The sequence below is a fragment of the Carassius auratus genome, chromosome 21 (assembly GCF_003368295.1).
Source record: "Carassius auratus strain Wakin chromosome 21, ASM336829v1, whole genome shotgun sequence".
In the NCBI taxonomy this organism is placed as follows: domain Eukaryota; kingdom Metazoa; phylum Chordata; class Actinopteri; order Cypriniformes; family Cyprinidae; genus Carassius; species Carassius auratus.
Genome location: NC_039263.1, coordinates 13,942,725 through 13,966,812, shown reverse-complemented (window position 1 = coordinate 13,966,812; position 24,088 = coordinate 13,942,725). Strand labels below are relative to the sequence as shown.

At 36.4% G+C, this 24,088-nt stretch overlaps 1 protein-coding gene across 17 annotated transcripts in view; it reads right to left on the bottom strand.

Moving 5' to 3' along the window:
- LOC113038587 (neural cell adhesion molecule 1-like) overlaps positions 1-24,088 on the bottom strand; it is a 211,797-nt gene that overhangs the window by 47,567 nt on the left and 140,142 nt on the right. For 10 of the 17 annotated variants that reach the window (XM_026196122.1, XM_026196127.1, XM_026196123.1 and 7 more), the window contains exons 2-9: positions 20,439-20,513; positions 19,397-19,606; positions 18,504-18,647; positions 17,411-17,548; positions 16,215-16,332; positions 15,218-15,378; positions 13,319-13,461; positions 5,466-5,495 (exon numbers count right to left, since the gene is read on the bottom strand). In XM_026196122.1, the coding sequence (XP_026051907.1) occupies positions 5,466-5,495; positions 13,319-13,461; positions 15,218-15,378; positions 16,215-16,332; positions 17,411-17,548; positions 18,504-18,647; positions 19,397-19,606; positions 20,439-20,513 (1,019 nt within the window). The remainder of the gene's footprint in view (positions 1-5,465; positions 5,496-13,318; positions 13,462-15,217; positions 15,379-16,214; positions 16,333-17,410; positions 17,549-18,503; positions 18,648-19,396; positions 19,607-20,438; positions 20,514-24,088) is intronic. The other 7 variants (XM_026196124.1, XM_026196126.1, XM_026196131.1 and 4 more) reach the window with 1 other exon arrangement.

Below are 24,088 nucleotides of genomic sequence, written 5' to 3'. Positions count from 1 at the left end.
TGAAAAACAATGCAGTTTTTTGTTTTGTTTATGTCATTCCTGCACACAACTACAGATGCCAGTCGAAGGGACTGCATGTCTTTGTGTTTCAGGCTCTGTCTGGGGCTCAGGGGGGTATTTTAGGAGACAGTGAGGCAGGGATCAATAATGAAGTGGACCACACAGCAGGGGCCACTTTAAAGCCTTTTCTCCTCAAAGCCTGTTTAAACAGCACAGCTGGGACAATCTGCTAACAGTTTTACTCCGTGGCTCCATCCCGCTTTTTAGCTTGTACTGCGTTTACTCTGCTGCCCATCACTGGTAACTATGGTGATCTGAGATCCTATGGTTGGAGGGGCTTTGAATTCAGCAATCAATGCTAGTTCCAGCTGTTACAATGAAAAGCTGGCACGTTTTTCATCCCTGCTCTGTGCTGTTTGCATTTCAAAGCATTTCTTGCTAGTTTTCTTGGTTGTTTCACTAATTTTCAAAAGCAAATAAAAGGCCCTCCAGATCAGTTTCCAAAAGGAGCAAATTCACATCATTAACCCGTGATTACACATGCGTATCTGACATGTGTTATCTTTTGGAAAGTTCAAATACTGTGCTGAGACGCGCTATAACTATTTTCTACAGCATTTTGCTAATACTTCCTGACATCTTAAACATGCAGCTTTTATTAGCTCATGCTAATTGAGAAGCCACATGGAATATTTGTACTTTTCGAATATCACATGACCATTTAGAATTAAGTGAAGGCAAAAGAAAAGTTTAAAAAGGAAATTCTTAAAGAACCTACTGATGCTGTAAGATGATACAAATAAAAATCTTGTTTTGTCATTGATAAAAACCACGAAAGCTTGTTTTTCCAAGAGCCATTTTCTTTTAAATCCTGAACTTTAAAACATTTTTTTATTTTTATTTTTAAAGGTTTTGTCTTTTATTTTGAACCACAAGGTTAAAATTGAGATCTCTCAAGAGGTACTCATTTAATCAAGAAATGTGTCCGTCACCATATCTTATTGCGAATTAATAGATTTTAACATTGTTTTTTTTTTTCACCTTGAGGCAAAATAGTTTATATATTTAAATATATTCTTTATTTATTATTTCATATATAGTACACCCATACAATATTAATTTGGTTACACTTAATTGGCAACACATTTACAATCAAGCACCTTGAGAATGAAACTCTCATATGTTACCCATACATTAGCGACTGACACATGCGGGTTTGACTTCGTTATCTTCAAAAGAAGAAATCAAACGGAAATCCACAGATTAATGACACCCATGTCATTTACAAGAAAATTAATTGACTGAGCGAATCTGACTTGCATAATGTGACCCATGTTAATCAGAGAGTGCAGCCTCTTCCATGACACGTTTAAATAGATTTATTAGTCATGCCAGCTGACACTGTATTACTCAGTGAACAAATACAACTCCTGCGCTGAGGCTACCGGCCACGATATTCACAAGGATACCCATTCCCATTCAACACGGACGGTCATTTAGAGAGAAAAAGTGTAGCTGTCCCAGCCTGATATTAACAATAAGCACTGCTGACATTCACAAGCAGTATTCAGTGCAGCAGAATGAATAAAATAAGCCCAGGAGAGCTGGATGTGCTCTACATTTTTCGTGCTTAGCCTAGCGTACTTTGTTTTACCTGCACGACAATGATGCTAATGCATGTACATGCATTCTGAATGAAATATGGGCTGCTGTTTTGAGCATCGAATAACTCGCCGCAGACTGCTCAGTGTATGATTCACATTTCTCTTTTAGTGAAGGCACTGCAAAATGTGAACATTAGCGTGCACCTTTCATCAGTGCCGCAGACGGTCCCCCGACAGCGAGCGAAGACAGCCTGGGAAATAAGATGTTTCTGAAACCTGCAGTGGCACTTCATTTATAAAGTGCCTGTTCAATGGTCAGTGAGAAATTTGACTGCGGAGCGGAATGGAGTGTACGCGGCGCTGAAATCCAATCAATTCACAAACTTGATTTAAGGTGTGGTGGCTTAGTCACGATCTGAGGGATTGAGTGCTTTAAGTAACAACCAGGGTCTCGACCATAAATTCCATCCTGCTTGTGCCTCACGTTCAGAGGGCTGTTAGTATGCAGGGCTGTCGAGCGAGTCCCCTCCCGTTGCAGAGTAATTGACAGTAAGCCGCATATGCAGAGTGTCTCCTTTTTTATGTGCGTACGTAGGGTCGGTCGCATATAAACCTTCACAATTTCTTTGAACGTTAACCTTGAAAGCTTCCGGCAAATCACTCTGCGCCTCTACCTCCTCGTCTGTTGTCAAATTTAGTAGAAAACAGTAGGGAGGAAGAGACAGAGAACATCTCGGCTTAGGTTTCAGCACTGAAATGCAATCACTGGCCTGCGCGCATCTTATCTCCTAATAGAGAACGTAGGAAGCCCCATTCTGCCCATCCGTTTCTCCTGAAAGAGCAGGCGACCAACAGCGGAACAGAATCAGAGCTCACATTCAAGGTCTTATGTGTGAACGAAATGGATTTCTTCTTTTCCCTCAGGAGAAAATAGTAGGTGACGGATATCATATTGTATGACTGCACTGACAAAGAGACAATGTCAGAAAAAAAGCTGTTGCTGGGAAAAGCGAGTCAAACGGTGTCCTGCACTTCAAATTTCACACTAACAAGAACTGGAAGAGCACTCTAGAACAGACAAGATGGATCACAGTGTGTCGAAATGCGGAAGGGAATAAATCGGAACTTTTGATAAAAATGGCCTATCCTGGAAAGACGTGTGGAGAAATAGTTGCCCTTAGGTGGACTGCAGCAGTTACATTCGAGACGATCCAAGATTGAATGCTAATTGAATTTGGTCAATGTCACATACTGTACATGCATACCAATGTATATGTATGAATGTACAATGTATCATCGATTAAAAAACAGCATCTATAATTCACCACATTTATGAGATGTACAGATCTTTACAAATCTTTTTATGATAGTTTAGAAAAAATGGTGAATTTATTCATAAATTAAATAACCAAAAAGTTGTTTGTACTCTTTCTATGGCTGAACTGAATTATATAAGAGAAGCACTATTGATTCCACAGTGTGAAAATAATGTTTCACTCACTTTTTCACTCACTGATTTGTGTGCATATATGCAATTGTTTTAATCACAATAAAATCAGTTCCATAAAATAAAATCGATTCCATTAAAACCATATTTGTACATTTCAAAAGTTGATGTTGTGCATCTTAAAAGAGGTTTTGCATTGCATTTTTCTCCAATTTATTGAAATGAACTGTTATTCAGCAATACTGAACTTACAGTAAAGACGAATTTGATTTAATTTAAAAAAAGAAAAAGAAATGCTGTTCTTTTAAATGTTCCATTCATCAATTAAAACTTATCACAGCTATCCAAAAAATATTCACATATATTAAGAAAGACAAGTAAAATAATAAAGAATAAATGATATTTATTATGATAAAACATATTAAAATAGAAAACAGTAATTTTAATTGTAATGGCATTTATTTTTTAGAATATTAATGTTTTTACTGTACTTTTGATCAAATAAATGCGGCATCAGGCATCAATGAGAATAAGCGACTTCTTAAAAAACAAACAAACCTTACTGACCCAAAAATACCACATGGTAGATATATGTGAGTAGAGAAATTAATAAAATAATACTGAAATCTTAGTGGCAGTACACACTCATTTAAAAAAAAAAGAAAAAAAAAGTTACTTTTTAAAATATATGAAAAATAAATGACTGGCCTAATCTTGCATGATTATTAGATACAACCCATTAAAACTGATTTAATTCTGTATGTGCATGTCTGAAAAGCAGGCCTGTAATTAAATTGAGCTGTAGAGGTTTTTTTTAGGCTGAACTTTGTGCTTGTGTTTGATTGTAGAGAGTATATTAAAGCTATTAAAGTTTCCAGCTGTGTGCATCGAGTGGTTTTCTCTTTTTCCTATTAAAATTCATAACTGATTAGTAGTAGCAACATAACAGACAGCGGCAGGTCCGTTTACATTTCAAGTATCTGATACACATCACACATCCATTTTTTTTTTGTTCTACCTGTATGCATTCACTAAAGACATAACCGATTGTGTTTACATTAACACCTAGGCATGATGAGAATTTCAAATAAGAAAAGCATTTGACCGTTTGTGCGAGAAGCGTTACTGCGAGGCACGAGTGCACTTCACAGAGCACACGCACAGTACGTGAGAGCACTGAAAAGCAGCCGCCTGTCAGTCTCACAACACTCGAGTTTTTAGTTTAAAGTATCAACACAGTACTGCAGACTCTTAATTATTCCAAAACTTATAATAAAGTAATTTCCATGCCTTTGACTCTGGAAAAAAAAGCGCACGTGTAAAGAACCATGGTGCTTTTTATCTGTACTCCTGAGGATTAAAAACACGAAGTGATGTGTGGGCAATCCCATAACTGTGTCCTTTCATCTCAGCAGATCAGATAAACAGACCTTCCCACACAATCCATATGCATCTGAATCATTCTTAATCAGCAATGCAGTCACTGATGAATTCTCTCTCTGACAGATGAATAAAGCGAGAGTCTAACATTTCAGAGTCAAGCATGGAATCACTTGCTCATATTGGGCATCTACAGCTAAAGTCAACGTGAAATCACCATTAACCTATTTGTTTTCTTCTTTGTAATCTGTAATCACAATGTCCCTTTTTTTTTCCATTGACATCCCTATAATGTTAACCGACAGGCAACATTTTCACGAACATTTGGCCTGCTTTTCCCAATCTAGTCAACTCCCGATGGATAAAAAACAGACCCATCCTACATTTTCATCATTAAATGTCCTATTTAACACAAATGTGCAACATTATAGAAGTAAAATGGGTTTTACATTGACTTTAAAGTTACTGCAATCATCTCTGACATGTGGCGTTTGAGTTTATTCAGTAAGGGTTAGTATATTTATGTTAACAGAGGCTTGTGTTGTCTGAATCTGGAGTTGGTTATATGTGTTAGTGTCTCCTTTGGTGCTGCTACATTCCCCTGTCTGAGTCTATGGGAGAACACTGAGTGTTGGCTCATGCTCTAAAGAAGTACCTTAGTCTTTATATTCTTCCTCAATCCCTTGAGAAAGTTTGTCTGAGGGTAATTCGTAAAGGAAAACAGGTCTGCTGAGAAAGGTGAAAAAAAAAAACAGCAACAACTTCATAGCTTAAAAAGACTAAATAGGATCTTCCCCATTTCTGTTGACAGAAGCAATCCAGAAAAATAATGAGGAATATGCTGCAAAGAAATGAAATAACACAACAATCATTGCAGACCAGGGGTGCCATTTGATCAGATGTGATGTGTCTGGGTGTGTGTGTGTGTCTACAGGATTTTAAGGGAAGAAGAGAGCCAACACTTGATGTTCTGCCGTGATAAAGAGCTTCTCTAGGATTAGTGAACATCCTGGCTACGTGTGTAGCAGCCCTACCTTGTGTTTCTCAGGTCGAGTCCATGAAGCCTGGGAGGGCAAACACATAAAGCAAAACATGGCAGAAATAAAAATAAATAAATAAAAAAACCAGCAGGCGGTCAGTTAGATCATACACGCACGTTACGTTATTTAGAGAAGACAGCTTGTAAAGCTCCAAGGTGACAACTTGATTTTATTAAGACAAATCAAAGACAAATATTTGTATTGATTGTACCAGACTCACAGGCAACAGATTTCTGAATGATTACTTATTTTATGTTTTTTTTTAATGTATTTTATAATTTTATTCGTAGTTAGTGAAATATATTTATTTGTGTGTGTGTGTGTGTATGTGTGTGTGTGTGTGTATATATATATATATATATATATATATATATATATATGTGTGTGTGTGTGTGTGTGTGTGTGTGTGTGTGTGTGTGTGTTTATTAATGTATATATGTCATTATAAAATTAACACTATATATGACCTTGAACTGACCTTGCTATGACCAGAGCGTGATACTAGTTGAGAGGCACATAATCACACAAAGTGTGACAAATCATTTTTTAACATGAACAACAATCAAACTGCATGGAAAAGGACACATTTAGCTGCAGGCTGGGAAATCAAATGACTACAACATGAGTGGATGCTCAGACATCCAGGTGCAATGCTCCAGGTGACACATGCATATGACTTTGCAAATGAAGTGAAAAGTCAATCCCCCACCCCACCCCACATGCTGACAAGCCATCAAAATGCCACACTACATCAATAATTAAGAACACAATAGGTATACATATGAAATGATGCACACTTTTAAACTGTGTTGAAGAGTGCATCAGTCTGCTGAGATCTACTACCTGTGATGCTAACTGTGATCACCACATTCATTTCGCCTATGTCCCATAATTCACAGGCAGCAGCTTTGAGCCATAACGAGAGCCATTCTTCCATTTGACAACACAGATCCCTTTATTCTTTGAATGGGACAGTGATGAGTAGTTTTCAGTGAAGGTTTTTATACCTTCCACTCATTTGTTAATCTAAAATCAATCAATGAGATTGACATCTGGAATTGCATCGCCGAGAATTTGCATGACTCACAATAGAGGCTGTTGAAGACGTGACTCAAACCGCTGATAAATCAAACAGACATGAATAGCAGCCAACCTACCTATTTGACTTATGACACAACGACAGCGATTCAATGAAAGCTTGCTCTTCACTAAAGCAGCATTCTGTTATTTTGACTGCTAATCACACAATTTGGTTAAAAGCGAATCTGCCGCAGAGAAGTGGGATTTCAGGATGCATTATCAAATCTGACACTGATCAAGCAGAATAATGACATTTGTGATTAAAGAAACTACTTGTAGTCTGCTGAGTTCCAGCTAAATATTTAAAGCCATTTGGCTCTCATGAACAAAGGACATGATTTTTAAAACGGCTCAAGCGTTTGTCTAAGCAAATCAATTGAGCTGTTTGTCGGATAACAGCTAAAAGCAGTCTGATGGAGCCAAAGTTTTGACTAACTACATCTGTCTGGTCTACTTTGCAGTTTATTCTAACAAAGAACTGTCCAATTAGAGAGGAGGAGATTGTTTGGCTATATATAAATTGATAAATCACACTTTGTTTACTTTTTGTGTGCCAATTAGGAGCAGGTATATTTAAAATATTTGATAGCACAATAATTATGGGTTATTTTTTTTCCTTATAAGCATTGTATAAACAATGCATCTTTACCATGCATCTCAAACCAAACCTGGTTAACTGTGATTATTGATTACAGTATATCTCAAAAGCCCATTAGTTTTCCCTTTTCTGTTCGATTTGCATTAGACTGTGGGCAGAATCTACAGAAAAAGACCATCTAGCACAGTATTAGATTAAAACCTTAGCCGTCCTGCAAAGAGTCCATCTGAATTTACAGGCCACCCTTGTATTAAAGTGGCTTGACATCCTTTCTTCCACTATTGATTTAATTACTCGCCCACTGACAGCTTGTCAAAAGGTTACAGGGGGTTAAAACCTTGTGTTTGGCACCTGCTTCAGCTATCTTGGCAGCTCAACCCTCTTCTCTTAAAAACAATCCTGGTCACGGACTCTCTTGTTGACCTTTAAAACGAAACCTCTGACTTATTACACTCTGCATGCATATAAACAGCTTCGGGATGACACTGATCTGTAAAGAGCAGCAAGATTATTTGTCCATTGTTAAATCCAAGAATATAAAATTAAGGGTCAAATATGAAAAAAAAAAAAAATCAAATCTTAAAATTTTAACATGGTTATCCTGGCAGGGTGTGTTATAATGATTCTGAGTGCACAGACACAGTCTGCCTAAAAATGAGAAGCGTCATAGAAAGGACTGTATTGACCTCAGATCAGCAGGGGTGCCATTAAGAGACTATCATTAGAGAAATCTGGACTCCACTATAAGTTAGCAGCCCTGAAATGCCTTTTTTGATTGTGTGATTCATACAGTAGTGGTGTCAAGGACAGCTCACTAGGTCCCAGTGAGGGCGGCTTAAATGATAAATGAAGGGGCAGTGACTCCACAGAAACGTTCTCATCTTCACTTAATGTTAAGTCCCTTGACTCAGTACTTGGGAATGTGATTTTCAGTGTGTAACACTCACAATGAGTAGCTATTGTTTTTAAAGGGATAGTTCACTCAAAATTTTAAGATTCTATCATTTTTACTCTACACTCAATATCATTCTCAACCCATATGCTGTTGCTAATAATTTTGAAGAACATTATATATATACAATATATATATAATATACAATGTCGTAAATATATTTTGACTTGAATGACAGTTCATGTAGATGTTACCACCCAAAGCAAATTTTATGTATTTATTTATTTGTTGGTTTTTTTGCCATCTTTGATTTGAAAGTGAATCTTGATGTGAAGTGGATATGAATGTAAGTAATGGCTTGCTACTTACATCCATAGCAATTGTAAGGCCTAAAAAGTTGGGATATAGTGAATCATATGGATTGTATGGATCTATTTTAACATATTTTGGTCCATTTTGGACTAGGTAGATGTAATTGTAAACTCTTATTGTATAAAATTCAACAAATTCTCTCATTTTGTGTCCCACTAAAAAACAAAAACAAAAATGTTTGAAGCAACTGGCCCAAATGATTACAGAACTTTCATTTCCTTTAATGGCCTTTACTTCTGGATGAACAATCAAAATCATGATCAATGATATGTTATTATCATCTGATTCGGGTGATATTACTGTACTTGTGCTCTTAGATTTGATGGCCTCTTTCTATACAGACGATCAAGCTGTTCTTATAGATTGTTTAGAACATTGCGTTGATTTAAGAGGTATTGCTCTTTTGCAAATAGGAGTTTTCCAGTCAAGATGGGTGAACATTACTCAAGTATTGTTTTTTTTTTTGCCCTGTGGGGTTCCCCAGGGTTCTATTTTGCTCCTTTGCTCTTTTCTCTCTCCACCTTCGCTTGATTTTTAGAAAACATGGTTTGTCTTTTCACTGTTATGTGGATGACACTCAGGTTTATTTGCCTGTCAAACGCAATTCTGTGGATCTTGAGTCTCTTATGGCATGTTTGGCAGATGTGAAAACTTGGCTTTCATTAAATATTTTTGTCTTCAATGAAAAGAAAACTGGAAGTTTTTAGTCTGTATGAATTTTCAAATTTCCTGAAACTGAATTTGGGCGGGATGTCTCTGTGTTTGAAATCATGGGTAAAAAAACATGGATTCATTTTTGATGTTGGCTTAAAATTTGATCATCAAATTAATTCAGCTGTCAAAGCTTTCTTTTTTCAGCTGCGTTCGCTATCTAAAGCCAAGCCTTTTCTGTCTTTTAAAGATTTTGAAAAAGGAATTCATACTGAGTGTAACTCACTTTATTTTGGGATTAGTCAGACAGCTTTATCCCATTTAAAGCTAGTTCAAAATACTGCAGCTCAATTCTTGAGTGGGGTTAAAAAGAGGGAGCATATTACTCCATATTACTCGCATATTGCTCACTACATTGGTTGCCTGTTTGTTTTAGAGTGGATTTAAAAATGTTGCTCCTTGTTTATAAATCTTTAAATGGTTTGGCCCCTACTTATCCCTTTGAGTTATTGACTGAGTATTAATACACTAGATCCCTTCATTCTTCCAACCAGGATCTATTGTTTATCCCTAAGTCGAAGCGTAAGTGCATGGGAGTGCTTTCTGTATTGCTACCCCGGGCTTTGGAACGCCTTGCCACTATCCATTAGACATGCTTCTTCTCTTAATATTTTTAAGTCCAAGCTAAAGACATTTCTATTTTCTAAAGTGTATTGCTGATGGGATATTTGTATGATTTTATAACTTTTCTGTTTGTTTATTGTGTGTTTTTCTGTTTTTGATGACTTACTGGAAAGCACATTGGTCGACGGAATTTGTAATTAATTGTGCTATATAAATAAATTGTCATTGTCATAATGCCTTTGCTTGGAGAGTTCAAGGGAGATCAGTTTGTTCCAGTCCGGTTCAGAAACTGCTCACTCGGTAGTCACAGATCTCTCCTTTCTCTGAGGTTTTTGTGCATTTCTGATTTATTCAGACGTTGGAAATTTGTGGTTGGGAATACAGAATACATATGAGGGACATAATTTAAGGAGACTTTAGAAAAGCTCTTGACTCATCATATCCGTTTTAATATGCCAGCTCACCCACTAAAATCCCTGGTTTGATTACAGACTGTTGAAGCCTCATGTTATTTGCCTATCCACATTCCTTTTTAGATATAGAAAAAACATAATGAAAATGATTTTACACCGCTGGAGTTCCTGCTATAATAGCTGTTCTGGCCACGCTTTACATGACCTAGAAATAACCACAGACCATTGTTACTATTAAATACCATGCACTTCATTTAATGGCAGCGGTGATGAGGCCCCATTGACTTAAGGTATGCCTCATTAAACACTGCCAGCTCTTTTCACTTAAGGCAGTCCTCGGGCAACCATCGCAAGATATATATATACTTACACATATACTTATAGTCTGAATTCTTAATTCGGATTGGCTGGAATCCTTGAAAGTAAAGGTAATTCCATTAGGTGAAGACACAGAAACATAAAGAAGCACAAAAATCTGTTGTCATTGCTGTACTGTAACTTAACCAATAAAATAGCATTGCTACTAAAAAGCTGCACTATATTTTTTTAGCAAATGTATTTGCCTTGGTTTTTTTTTTTTTTTAGTTTTAAAATTTTCTTCAGTCACTCATGGTTCATTTTGGAACCTGTATATAACCTGTAATATTTTACATGATTTTTTCTGATGTAAGCTGCTTCGCTATTACCTAATCAACACTGATTTTGTTGTTGACACTTTTAATCATTGTGAAACATGAAAATGAACATGAGGAAAATGAAGAAGGTGAACATAAAAGCATCAGTACATCCCGTAGAGGTGATGAGATGATGTGAGAGATAAGTGCAGATCAACAATATTAGTGCTAATGAACTCCTACAACGCTGCAGGAAAGATCTGATTGTTCTAGCACTCCATGTGTTTTTCAACCCAGTAGCTCTCTACAGGAGATATTAGTTAGTCCAAGCTGGACATTAGCGGGTCAAGTTACCCTACCAAAACATCAGCTACCAGATAATAGTTTGACAGTTTCTGCAGGTTTTCCATTCACAAGATGGACTGGAGTCATATTTATTACTTGTGGATTATTGTGATGTTTTTATCAGCAGTTTGGAATCCCATTTTGACTTACTTATAATAAATAATATTCACATTAGAAGCTTTTAAGAGAAAAGTCATAGTTAATAGTGAGATTCGAATATAGTGTGGCCAAAGATAAGATTGGCCTCTCTGTATTAAGTGTATCTGGTTGTTCAAATCCAGTTTTAGGTCTATATCCTAACAGCAAAATGAACAAAATCATTTAACCTAACACTGTTTACAACTAGATTATGCTTTTAAGTGGGCATTCAACTTTTAGCTTTTTTCCCCCAAGTAATCCCTTTTTCACCACAATGCAATAAACGCAGGAAGAGAATTCAAGAGTCAGACATCAATTCAGAGCAGCATGAATATCCAAGACTGTGATCATTCTTAACAAAGCATAGCCGTCTGTCATTCTGAGCTGAGAACCAACGATAAAAATGATCATAAACGAAGAAATCTTTCACTGTACAGCTGGAAATACGTTTTTTCCCCTTTGACAGCTATGAATACAGGCTTGACTAGCCAGAGATAATACAATGCAAACATGGGGAAGGATCCAATCTGGTAGGCTATTGTCACGCAAATATCATCTTCATAGTGAGCCAGATGTACACGTAAACATATGGTGCTTTTTCATAGCCCACCTACACAACATAGCCCACCAGCAGAAAGAGGGCAAACTGGTTGCTTACCGACTGCTGGCATAAAAACAGGGTGACCAGTGGCATATTCTAATAATAAATGAGGGTTTTATACAAGGATTAATTCCCATGATGCCTTGGGGATTTGATGCATATAATTAAAGTATTACCAAAAAGGATTTGAGGCTTCAGAGACTTGTTAACATGCCTAGACTTCACACCTGCCTACTGAGATCTATGGCAGGCCCAAATTCCTCTAACAATAAACTTTTATTTTCCTAGCTTTTCTTTTTTAGGGTTTACCTGACAGAGTGGAAGAGGAAACAAAGTTTGAAGTGGTCGGGGGCTCCTCATCAGGCTGAAAAGCAGTAAGAGCTTTTAGCAGCTGTCGATGGATTCTGATGGCTGTACTAAGATGAAATATGAATTGAGACTGTTAACTAGGTAGAGCGCTTGACTAAATAAGAGAGGTTCAGTCTCCAGCAGAGCAGAAATACTCACTTTTACTAACTAGCATAGGCCTCCAGCAATCAGGAGAACTCCTTGAAATGTCTATTGTACTCTGATTTCGACTACTTTAGAGCAATTGCTGTATTTCTTGATCAGGTAGGTGATTAAATCAGAATGTATGCATTAATTAAACATAAAAACAAATCTGGTCAACGACAATATCCAAACACTATCTGTCCTTTAGCTCACTAGCCTTTTCGTATTAACTTACAAGTAATATACTGATTGTTTTTCATGAAAATGTTTAATACTGAAAGCTTTAAATGAAATAAAAACACTGACAAATGTTTTATGCTTTGGTAAAAATCTCACAATACAATCACAAATACAGTAATATTGTGAAATATTACTACAATTTAAAATATTTATTTTCTATTTGAATATATTTTAAAATGTCATTTATGCATTCAGCAAAGCTGAAGTTTCAGCAGTCTTGACAGTTTCGAACGGTAGTGAATATCAATATAGCTAATTACTGAAAATGATATTCATCAGACCTTTTATCTGCTCAGAATCTTGTTTTTAAATCCGACCAAAAATCCACTTTCTCTTTTTAACTGAACATGATAAACGTTTGCTTTGATTTTGAAACAAGCCTCTCATCAGGCATTCCAGTACAGCTTCCATGGCTTACTAGAAACCTTTTGCCAACCATATTTAATTGCCAGATATAAATGCACAGTTGATCCAGGTGTTTCTTAATAATTCTAAAGGTAAATCAACCGTTTCCCTATCCTGGTTAAAAAAAAAAAAAATGTTCACAGCATTATCAACAATAAAAACTAAAGAGGTCGGTTAAACAACACAAAGGACATTCTCTTTTTTTTGATTGTAAAATGACTGTAACCAACTTAGTAAAATGTGGTTACGTTTTATATAGCCATGATAGAAACAATACTCAAATGTGTACAAATTTCTCCCAGTATATCAATCAAACCAGTATTTTCCAGCATTTAGTACTAATTGTTTTGCCCATTGACCCCCGATCCCTCAACCTCAGCACCTGCTCATTCTCGGTGAAGACTCGGCGACCGAAGCTCCAGATGATGTTGGGCGTGGGGTCACCTGTGGCCTCGCAAGTTAGTGTGATCTGCTCCTCCAATTCTGACGCTGTCTGGTTTTCTAGAAATGTGATCTTGGGTTGTACTGTTGGCACATAAACACACAAGTACTCAAAAAACAGCCCACAAACACTCCTCTGAGAAATGAAATAATGATTTTCCTCTATGCAATTACTGAGCCTTTACAGTGGTCGAAAAACCAAAACAGGGCTCTTAAGTTGATGAGATGAGAGTGCCTCACTGGCTGGGCGCATTCAATATTTAATCAACACATTGTTATATTTTATAATTCAAAAGAGGAACTTTGTTTAATGGGTGAAATGGAGTAGTACTTTGATTCACTTTTATTTGCCTTGCCTCGGCGACAAACATTTAAAATATTCATGCAAACTTAATAACAATGATAAAGAACAAAAGCATAGAATAGCACTGACACAGCAGCTCTCAGGATAAATTGTGTATATAAACTATAAACTAGGAACCAATGCTTTTTGTGTTATCGTTACTTTTCCCATGCTCTCTTACCAATAGTGATAGTTACTCTTTAGGAGTATTCACATTTGTTCTTATAAAGAGAACAATTTAGATCACTTTCAGTGGATCAAAAATTAAGAACTAAGTTCTCTTTAGCCCAATATGGATGGAAATTATTTCTCATAGGGATGTAAGCAACATGTATTTTCAGCATTTGAAGGAGTTAGTCAGTGGAATCCCCAAATGAATTACCTACTGTTTTTTGTCAAACTCCAAAGTCGTGTAGTAATTTAATAGGTTTCTGAGTTTACAAGGCAAAATCTATTAAAAATTCACTATTAAATCCTTTTTGACCACTGCCGAATACCGTATGGTAACTGTTGCACTTTGCTGTAATTTGCATGCATATTTATTGCTGAGATCCTGGAAAGTATTTACAAGAACAATATTTCAGAACTGCTCCACCACAGCGAGTGCAGCTGTTAAGAACAAACAGGCGAAAGAGAAGAAAAGCATGTACATATTTGAAATTGCTCATTATTGTGCAACAGGTGTGCAGTATAATTTTAAAATATGTATTATATACAATTATATGGATTATATTTAGAGTATAGTTAGATAGAACTATATAGCATGTCTATTTTCTTGTTTTTAACCAGGAGATTTGTATTAATAAAATAATAAATAGGATAATATGTTATAAAATATGCCTGGAATGATACAAATAAATGTTACATAATAATAATATATATATAAAAATACATTTTACACAATAATACGAATACATTTGTAAATAAAACACATTTGATTCAATAAAATGCAGGATGTATCATGGGGCTGTACTGTAAGTGTAATAAATCGCCATTCGAGGTGTCATGTAAATGTATTTTTACAGACGTCCACATAAGAAACAATTTCTGTCTGAAGGGCACTTGTATTCACATTATTCCCGAAACTAAAAGATTTTCCTCTTTAGTTGTGATAGGGTCATAGCCACCCTATCATTTATATATTGCATTTACTTTTTTGGAAAACAATTTTATAACATAAAATATAATGTTTTTGTTGTCGTTATTTAGCAATACAAATTAGAGTCGAGTGAATGAGTTCACCATGAGCCCTTTGCATGCAGAGTGTAGGAGATGACATAACGGATGACACGACTTTGAAACGAGCAGTGCATGGAGTTCATACTCATTTAATAATATTGCAACATTTCACGGCTTAATAATCGCACAAGGCAATAACACGATTTTGATTTTAAGCTGATAAATTGTATGGTCCTTATGGAAAGGCCATTTTCCTGTTAACTCATATCTAAACACTTGTTTTCAGTTCAGCTCCAGTGACAGAATTCTTCAGCTTACCAAACACATTGAGTGAGACTTCCTTGCTCCTCTCTCCGGCCTTATTTCTAGCGATGCACTGGTAATCTCCTTCATCAAGCTTAGTGACGTCCTTGATGGTCAACTCCGACCCATCTTCATTCAGACTGTACTTTCCATCTGATTCCAGCACGATATTACCTCTGCGGGGCAGACAGAGAGTGAGAGACAGGACGGATAGGTTTACTGTTTGGCCTTGGAGCTGTTACTTGCTCGGCAAAGTCATGAATACATCATGCCTCATCTCCACATACACCAGAAAATACAGAGAGAAAGTGTGCCTGCCCATGAAATGGATTCTTCATCCTGCAGTGCACAGCTTCTCATGATGCTGATAGTCTAGGAAGAAGCTGGAGAAAAATGAAAGCGGATCTGCTTTGTCATCTTCGGCTTCTTGACGCGTTCCTGTCTTAGGGCCAATATAAAAGCTGTAAATAATGTCTGAATGCCATAAACATCAAGCTGATGGGCTTTTTTATTTGGAAGAATGCTGTGTGCTGTGTTTCCCTGTGACAGTAAATCAGTCATGCAGAGTTTGGATCCAAATACCTGCTCTTTTTGCTTGTAACAGCAGCAATTGAGCGACATTTTCAAATGGCCCCCGAGTGACAGCACTGTCAGTGAAGGAGGGAAATAAATGAGGTTGTGGTGAGCGCTCTTATCCCTTCTTCTCCTGAGGCAACGCGATCTCATCCTCTCATTCGTCTGCCAGTCACGACTTGGTTAAAGAAGTCACTGGAGTTTGAGGTAAAGCCATGCTGAAAGCACGGCTAACGGCAGCTGAAAGGGTGAAACAGCGCCTCTGCCATTCACAGCACTTTTAGTTTACAAGCTTCAATAACTCTGATCCCTCTCCCTCCCTGGATTCGGGGAAAAGCTTAGCACTCCCCAAAGAGATTTGGCTGAACTTTTTCGGTGCTGTTTTGGCACAGACAGATAAAGGGCTGCTAAAAAAGAGAGGGAAATGAATGACACGTACCGTGCCCACGTGACGGTGGGTTCTGGGTAGCCATCTGCATAACAGGCCAACGTCACGGACTGGTTGATGTCTGCAGTGGCATTGAGCTCAGTGTAGCGGGTCCTGATACTTGGCAGAACTGGGAGAAGAAGAGAAAGAAGAACTTAGATTCTTTAAAGAGACAGACGACCCCAAAATGACAGAAGTACTCTTTTCATATTTCGTTCCGAAATCTTTATGCTGTTATTTTATTCTGTGGAACTCATTTTCATTTAATGCCAGTTCATAGTAAGCATGCGCTCCATAAAAGAAGCACATAAAAACATTATAAAAGTCGTTTTTGAAGCAAGTCATCACTGAATAACATTGCAAAAGTTCTGGTCTGTTCCTCGCATAAAGTTATTGAATGTATTATGAAAAACAAAAACAAAAAAACGCTTTAAATATTTCTGAAACATTCTTCTTTTTTAAGTTCCCTAGACAAAATAACAACATAAGGGTTTGGAAAGACTTTAATAATTACAGAATATTCTTTTTAAAAGAGAAAATATTTTATTACATACTATAGCTAAAATACAGGGCCAAACATTTTTTTTTCTCTAGAATTTACATATTGTTTTCTAGTATATCTAAAAATGTTCTAAATAATAATAAAATATGTGACTAATCTACATTTATCTCAAAAATTGATTAAAAATGATTAAAATGTCATTTAAAAAGGTTATGTAGGTAAATAAATAAATAAAAAGTTGTATTATTATTATTATTATTATTTAGTACAGTTAATTCAATTCAAGTTTATTTGTATAGCGCTTTTTACAAAACAAATCGTTACAAGGCACCTTTACAGAAAAATATGTTTCTACAATATTTAGTAGTAGCTAGTAGTTTGTGCACATTTGACAGGATTTTAGAAAAAATAAAAATAATAATACAAGACGTAGTCAGCTAGACGATGAACTATCAATATTATTAATTAAGTTATTATATGATGCAGTCACACATTTAGCAATAATTGTTAGTTCTGTTTGTTGATTCAGGGTTAGCATCATCTGAGGTCCTCTGACTAATAACTAATTAATAACATGTAATTTACCTTAAAAAAAATAATTACTATTTAATTCTGTAGCGAGACACTGGTGTTAATATGTATAAACTCTCTGCTCCCGTGTCTCTGTGAGGTAACAACGCAGGTGGCTCTGAGATCGAGTCCTCACCGTTGACAATGACCTTGATGACCCTGAGGTCGATTTCTCCCCGGGCCATGATGCGGCCCTCGCAGGTGTAGTCACCCTCATCTGTCTTTTTGATGCCGCGGATCTGGAGGTGGTTGTTGCTTAAGACCTTGAAACGGACTGTAGTTGTGAGATAGAAACAGGGAGAGGGAAAAAAAAAACGAAAGGAACCAAAATGAGACAGTAATTACTCTTGAGTAAGATAAGGAGACCATGTTAACGAGCCTCTCATTACATGCTGGGCAGCGAAATGACTCGCTGCACATCTTCTCCAGGTATAAAATCATCTTTATGGGCTTTTCTGCAGTGCGATCGGTATTCAAGACCAACAGTAAAGGTGCATATAATATTTCAGCTCCGTGGAGACAGTAAAACAGTACTGAAATATATTAAAAATGATGAAAAAGACAAATTCAGCTAGATGCTTTCCAGCTGTGTTGGTAATGCAGTGCTTGCTTACTACTTAGTGCACACTACATAGTATATACTGGATACTGCGTACTTAAAAAAAAAAAAAAGAATCATGCAGCAATAATAAGAGTAGTATGTAACAAGTGTGTTGTGTTGTGCTTCATCCGAACTCATCAAAAAAGAGCACAGAACAGGTTAACGAGAGAAATGTGGAAAATGTGTTATTTACATAGAGCAGTATGGTTTTCAAGCTTCGCTACAATTAGTGGTTTTGCAGTGAAAATTTCATCTAGCAGCAGCCTGTGAGTTCACGTCTCACAGCAGAGAGCTGCGGTCACCGTTTCTTCCAGCGGTCTCTGAGGGAGGAGCCCTCTGAGGTTAAAACAGTTTCATCCAAATGAGGCTTGAACTGACAAACAAAAACAGTGCAGATGAAAACAGCATGAAACTGGGAGTTCTCACAATAAAATGTCAGGTCCTTATTGTTGCTGTTTACATAGGCACTAACAAGAGAGCTTACTAACCGAAAGAGGGGATGATTTTGACAGGAAATATGGGAGATATTTGAAAATAAGAGAAGATATGTAGAACAGAAATAAGAGTGTGGCATAGAGGGAATAAAAGAAAATAACAGACTGAGAGAGATCTGGTTGTGGTATTGTACCATCAGTCTCAGGCTGGATTCTGGTCTTTTTAAACTTCCAGATGATTGTTGGGGGCGGCGAGCTGATGACATCACAGACGATGTCAGCCTCATCGCCCTCGTTGAACTCTTGAGGCGTTGGAGCATTTTGGAAAGTGAGTTTCTCTGAAAAAGACATTTGAAATGCACGTCAGTTGTACCACTGCTGCAAAAAATCATTTTCTTAATCTGCATTTTGGTCTGCTATTCCAGTAAACGTGTGAGAAGCAATGTTGCATAAGATATTAAGGGACGTTTTGAAAAAAGAAAATATGTAAATACACTTACATGAATATATTTCTGAGAAAGATTTAAGAAATTCCCCCATTGGTAAACAGTTTATTTCTGTTTTGAATAATAAACTTCAAGATCTGAAATATATTTTTTTTTAGAAAGTATCCTTGAAAAAAGTGGCATGCTGGTCAGCATTTTTAATACAAGAGCAACAATTATAAAAAAAAAAATTATGTAACATTTCATAGAAAATGCATATTTATAAATATATTGTTAAAAAAACAATTGTAAACATATAATCATATATTAAACTACAAATATACACTATATATATATATATATATATATATATATATATATATATATATATATATATATATATATATATATATATATATATATATATATATATATACATATATAAAGTGTATTCCATTAGCAAAATGCATGGTTGATATTTAAAACTGATGTGTATCAACCTTATGGTTGCATTATTAGCGTACAGTTGTTTTGTTATTAAATGTTGTGGTAAATGTCAGATGATTGATTGTGCTTGGGGGTTACTAATGGGTCAAGTATAATTTGATTCCTCATTTCTAATGATTTCTAAATAAGCCCTTAAAGGAATTTTTTTTACTTACGGAATATTTTTACGATGACAGTGCCCTCAGATTCCTCGTCGCCGTTTTTCGCCACACACTTGTACATGCCTGCATGGTCGACGTTGGCATTGTAGATTGTGAGCGTCGACGAGGACTCATCATTCTTGCTGATGCTGATGTCTGGTCTGCCTGGCTGGAGCTTCTCCCCACTGGGTGCAAACCAGTCTATTTCCTTAGCATCTCCAGTAACTGACAGACAGATGTGACAGACCATCAGCTCAGCAGAACATAACAAATATAATAAAACATAGCAATACACATTTTCTAAAACAGATTTTATCTACTAAATCACTTTCATATATCTGTTACATTGATAGATTTTGACATGATTTTATTATGAATGTAACATTTACATATATACAGTAATTGAATCACATGCTGTAATTAGAGGTGATTCACTGAATCGGAATTTTGAATCTGTTCACTGACAGAGTTTGAAAGGATTCAGGGAAAATGAATCAAACTCAACAATTCACTAATAATTGTCTAATATGTCTGCAGCAAAAATATTCATAATATATTCAAAGTGTTTGATGTTTTCTTCAGTGCTACTCAGGGAAAAATTCAAGGTGGTTAATGTGCAATAAAATATTTTCACACATTAAAAAAAAAAAGTAAAAAAATAAAATGTCTCTGAATATAGTCAGATTTCCTTTCCTCACTATTTGATGAGTCCTCTGAATATTTCAGGTGTTCTTCATTTATAATACAAGCTGTTTTTGCTTTTCACCCACCATCATTCTTTAACATTACACTTAACTCCTCTGGATCAAAAATCAAGGACTAAACTTCACACACTGAATTTCCTGAAAAGGTCAGGCAGGTCAATGAATTTACTGGCTGTAAATAAGCACATCAAAGCTTTAGTCAACCTTGCCCTCCCATCAGAATGAAAGGGCTTGTTTAAATGCAATGAACAGTGGTGACAGCAGGACTGAAATCAAAAGCACTTCGTGAAGGTTAAATGACATGACCCCCCTACCCCACAATTTGTTTCATCACAGGAGGGTCATCTTCCTACCTTCACACAAAAAGAATTTGGACTCTCCCACGCTGACCTCTCCCTGGGCCGGAGTGATTTCCACTTGCAAGGCAGCTGGAAAAGAGAGGGACAGAGAAAAATCCATATTTCAGAAATAATCTATATTGATACAATACACAAATCAAACAAGGGAAGTGCAAAACTATTCATTTTCAAAATCGAGTTGTTAGTTGATTGGATGAATGATTGATCAAAAATCAATTGTTATAATTTTCTTTATGTGTTTCTGGAGAAGTTTTCCATTTCTATCTGTGGAATGTATAGATGTAAATTCAAAAATGCATTACATTTACAAGTGTCTTAAAAAAAGAAAGAGTAGCCTACAATATCTATTACATTTAGCTGATGCAAAATTTAAGAGGAGAAATTGAATAATGTACTAATTAATATAAATAATGAATATAAAGTGCAGAAGAACATCATTTACTTGAAATATAAACATTTTGTACCACTATATATGTATTTCCTGTCACTTATAAACTACATCAACTAGATCCTAGTGAACTGGCAAATTATAGGCCTCTTTCAAATCTTCCATTTATGTCTAAAATTTTAGAAAAAGTTGTGTCTGCTCAATTGAGCTCCTTCCTGCAAAAAAAAAAAAAAAGATCTGTGTTAAGAATTTCAGTCCCCACCATAGCACAGAAACTGCCCTTGTTAAAATTACAAATGACTTGCTTCTTGCGTCAGATCAAGGCTGCATCTCATTGCTAGTTTTACTTGATCTTAGTGCTGTGTTCGACACCATAGATCATGACATACTCATAGATTGGTTACAAAACTATACAGGTATTCAAGGGCAGGCTCTAAGATGGTTTAGATCCTACCTGTCCGATCGCTACCATTTTGTTTATTTAAATGGGGAGTCATCTCATTTTTCACCATTACAATATTTTCAATATACATGTTGCCCTTTGGAAATATTATTAGAAAATATGTGATTAGTTCCCACTGTTATGCTGATGATACTCCTCTATATATCTCAACGAGACCAGATGGAACTTCTAAATTATCTAAGCTAACAGAGTGTGTTAAAAATGTAAAAGATTGGATGACGAATAAAATTATCCAATTAAATTTGGATAAGACAGAGATATTAATTATTTGACCTAAAAAGAGTACACAGAATCTTGTAAATTACAATTTGCAACTAGATGGATGTATTGTTACTTCCTCTACAGTCAGAAATCTGGGTGTTATATTAGACAGCAACTTGTCTTCTGTAAACCATATTTCCCATGTTACAAAAACAGCATCCTTCCATCTTAGAAACATTGCCAAGCTACGAAACATGTTATCTGTTTCTGATGCAGAAAAGCTTGTTCATGTATTCATGACCTCTAGACTGGACTATTGTAATGCACTTCTAGGTGGTTGTCCTGCTTCTTCAATAAACAAGCTACAGGTCGTCCAAAATGCAGCAGCTAGAGTCCTTACGAGGTCAAGAAAATATGATCATATTACCCCAATTTTAAAGTCTCTGCACTGGCTACCTATTAAGTTCCATATCAGTTACAAATTATTATTACTTACCGATAAGGCCCTAAATGTTTAAGCTCCTGCGTACCTAACTAGCCTTCTACCACGCTACAATCCATCACGCTCCCTAAGGTCACAAAACGCTGGACTTTTGGTAGTTTCTAGGATAGCAAAGTCCACTAAAGTAGGAGAGCTTTTTCGCATTTGGCTCCCAAACTCTATAATAGCATTCCTGATAATGTTCGGGGTTCAGACACACTCTCTCTGTTTAAATCTAGATTAAAAACACATCTCTTTCCCCAAGCATTCGAATAATGCATCTCATAATTTGTGGCTTCAGTTGTATCTGATCAAATGTGCATTCTTGTCCTTAGCTTGGGTTAAACTAATTAATTTTACTTGGTTGAAACAGCAGCTACGCTAATGATGTCACTATTTGTTTCTCGGTTTTGCACTAGGATTCACACAAGCTTCAGTCTAAATCCAGAACACTTGAGAAGAGATAATGCTGACCCTCAGAGGACCTCAGATGATGCTAACTAACCCTGAAACAACAAACAGAACCAACAAATATTGCTACTTACTATGCAATCAAATAATAATTGCTGTTAATAGTGTTCATCGTCTGGTTGACTACGTCTAGTATTATATTTTTTCAGTCACCATTTATAAGCTACTACTAAATATTGTAGAAACGTAATTTTCTGTAAAGTTTCTTTGCAATGATTTGTATAATCAAAAGCGCTATGCAAATAAATTTGAATTGAATTGAACTTTTGACTAATTTAATGCATACTTTCTGAATGAAAGTATTAATTTCCCAAACTTTTGAAACAGTAGTGTACATTCACTATCAAAACAGGCCCGGAGATGACATGTTTAAAATCCCCTGATATTTGGTCCATGTCTGTGGGAATCCTCAACTACTGTAATTGGTTATCATCCATCATGACCCATTCTTAAATTATTCCCATACACACAAGTAGGCTACATGTTCCTCCTACACATCCGAACCGAAACATTTCAGCAGAAAGCATTCTTTGTTGTCTAATTACTAAGGTAGTTTACATAAAATCACAGTTTCTGTCTTAAAGCAAAAAAGAGAAGCATATGCTGTACATCCCCAGTGACTGGGCCTGCCAACCAATTAAAACGCACTCCTGGGAAGGATGTTGTCAGTGGGTGTACGAGGAGCACAAGGCCGTGCATTCGTGGACCTCAAGATAACAACACGTCAATAGCGCTGGCTCTTTTCCAGTTCCGTTAATGTGGCAGGCGGAGATGAGTATTTACAGCGGTACAGAAACGGCTGCGCAGGTTGTTGGCATACAAGAGCAATGTGCAGCAAACTGTAGCCATGGTAACCCCAAGTACTGTCACAAGCTCTTATTGAAAAGCCCCAATGTTAGGCAGGCTGATTCTCGGACTAAATATGACAATTAGGGCTCGGCACTATCAGAAATATGGTGAATTATAGGCCTCTCGCAAACTTATTTTCCACCCACAATTACCAGGGGGTTCTGAACTACACTGATATTTCATAATGGTACCTTAAGCTTCAATTTTCCAGTTTAATGGAAGGCACCTGATGGAGCTCCCTGAACATTTTCTTTCGTGTGCAGTAGGGGAGCATAATGCTGTAAATGATAGCATATTAGTTTCCCGATATGAGGCTAATACATTTCATCTTCCTGCATCAACTGCAGTGAATGAGATGAGCCAAGGCAGCAAACGGCTGTTAGCTCCACGAGCGATGGATACCATCACAGCGCAAGAAAAAGATATGAAGGCAAACCCATCTATCTCAAAGGTGAAACTGTACCTGCTGGAAAACAACATCTGATTGTTTCTTGTCAAAAGAATGACCGCGGTCAGTGTTACTGAGCTTGTCAATCATAAACAACATAATGTGTCAAGAAATTACCGGAATGCTTTGTATCCGAATGATTGTGACAAGAGAGGAATTGACCTAGAACCAAACCACATGAGATAGATCTATACACAGCAGCATTCTGCAACTCAGAGCTCGTTTATACACACTGCAATCATGGCTAATTATAAAAACGATTCATTCAATAAATTAGATTCAGTGCTCTTCTTTTCCCTGTAAAAGTCGTAAAAGCTTTATTCAATTCAAGTTTATTTGTATA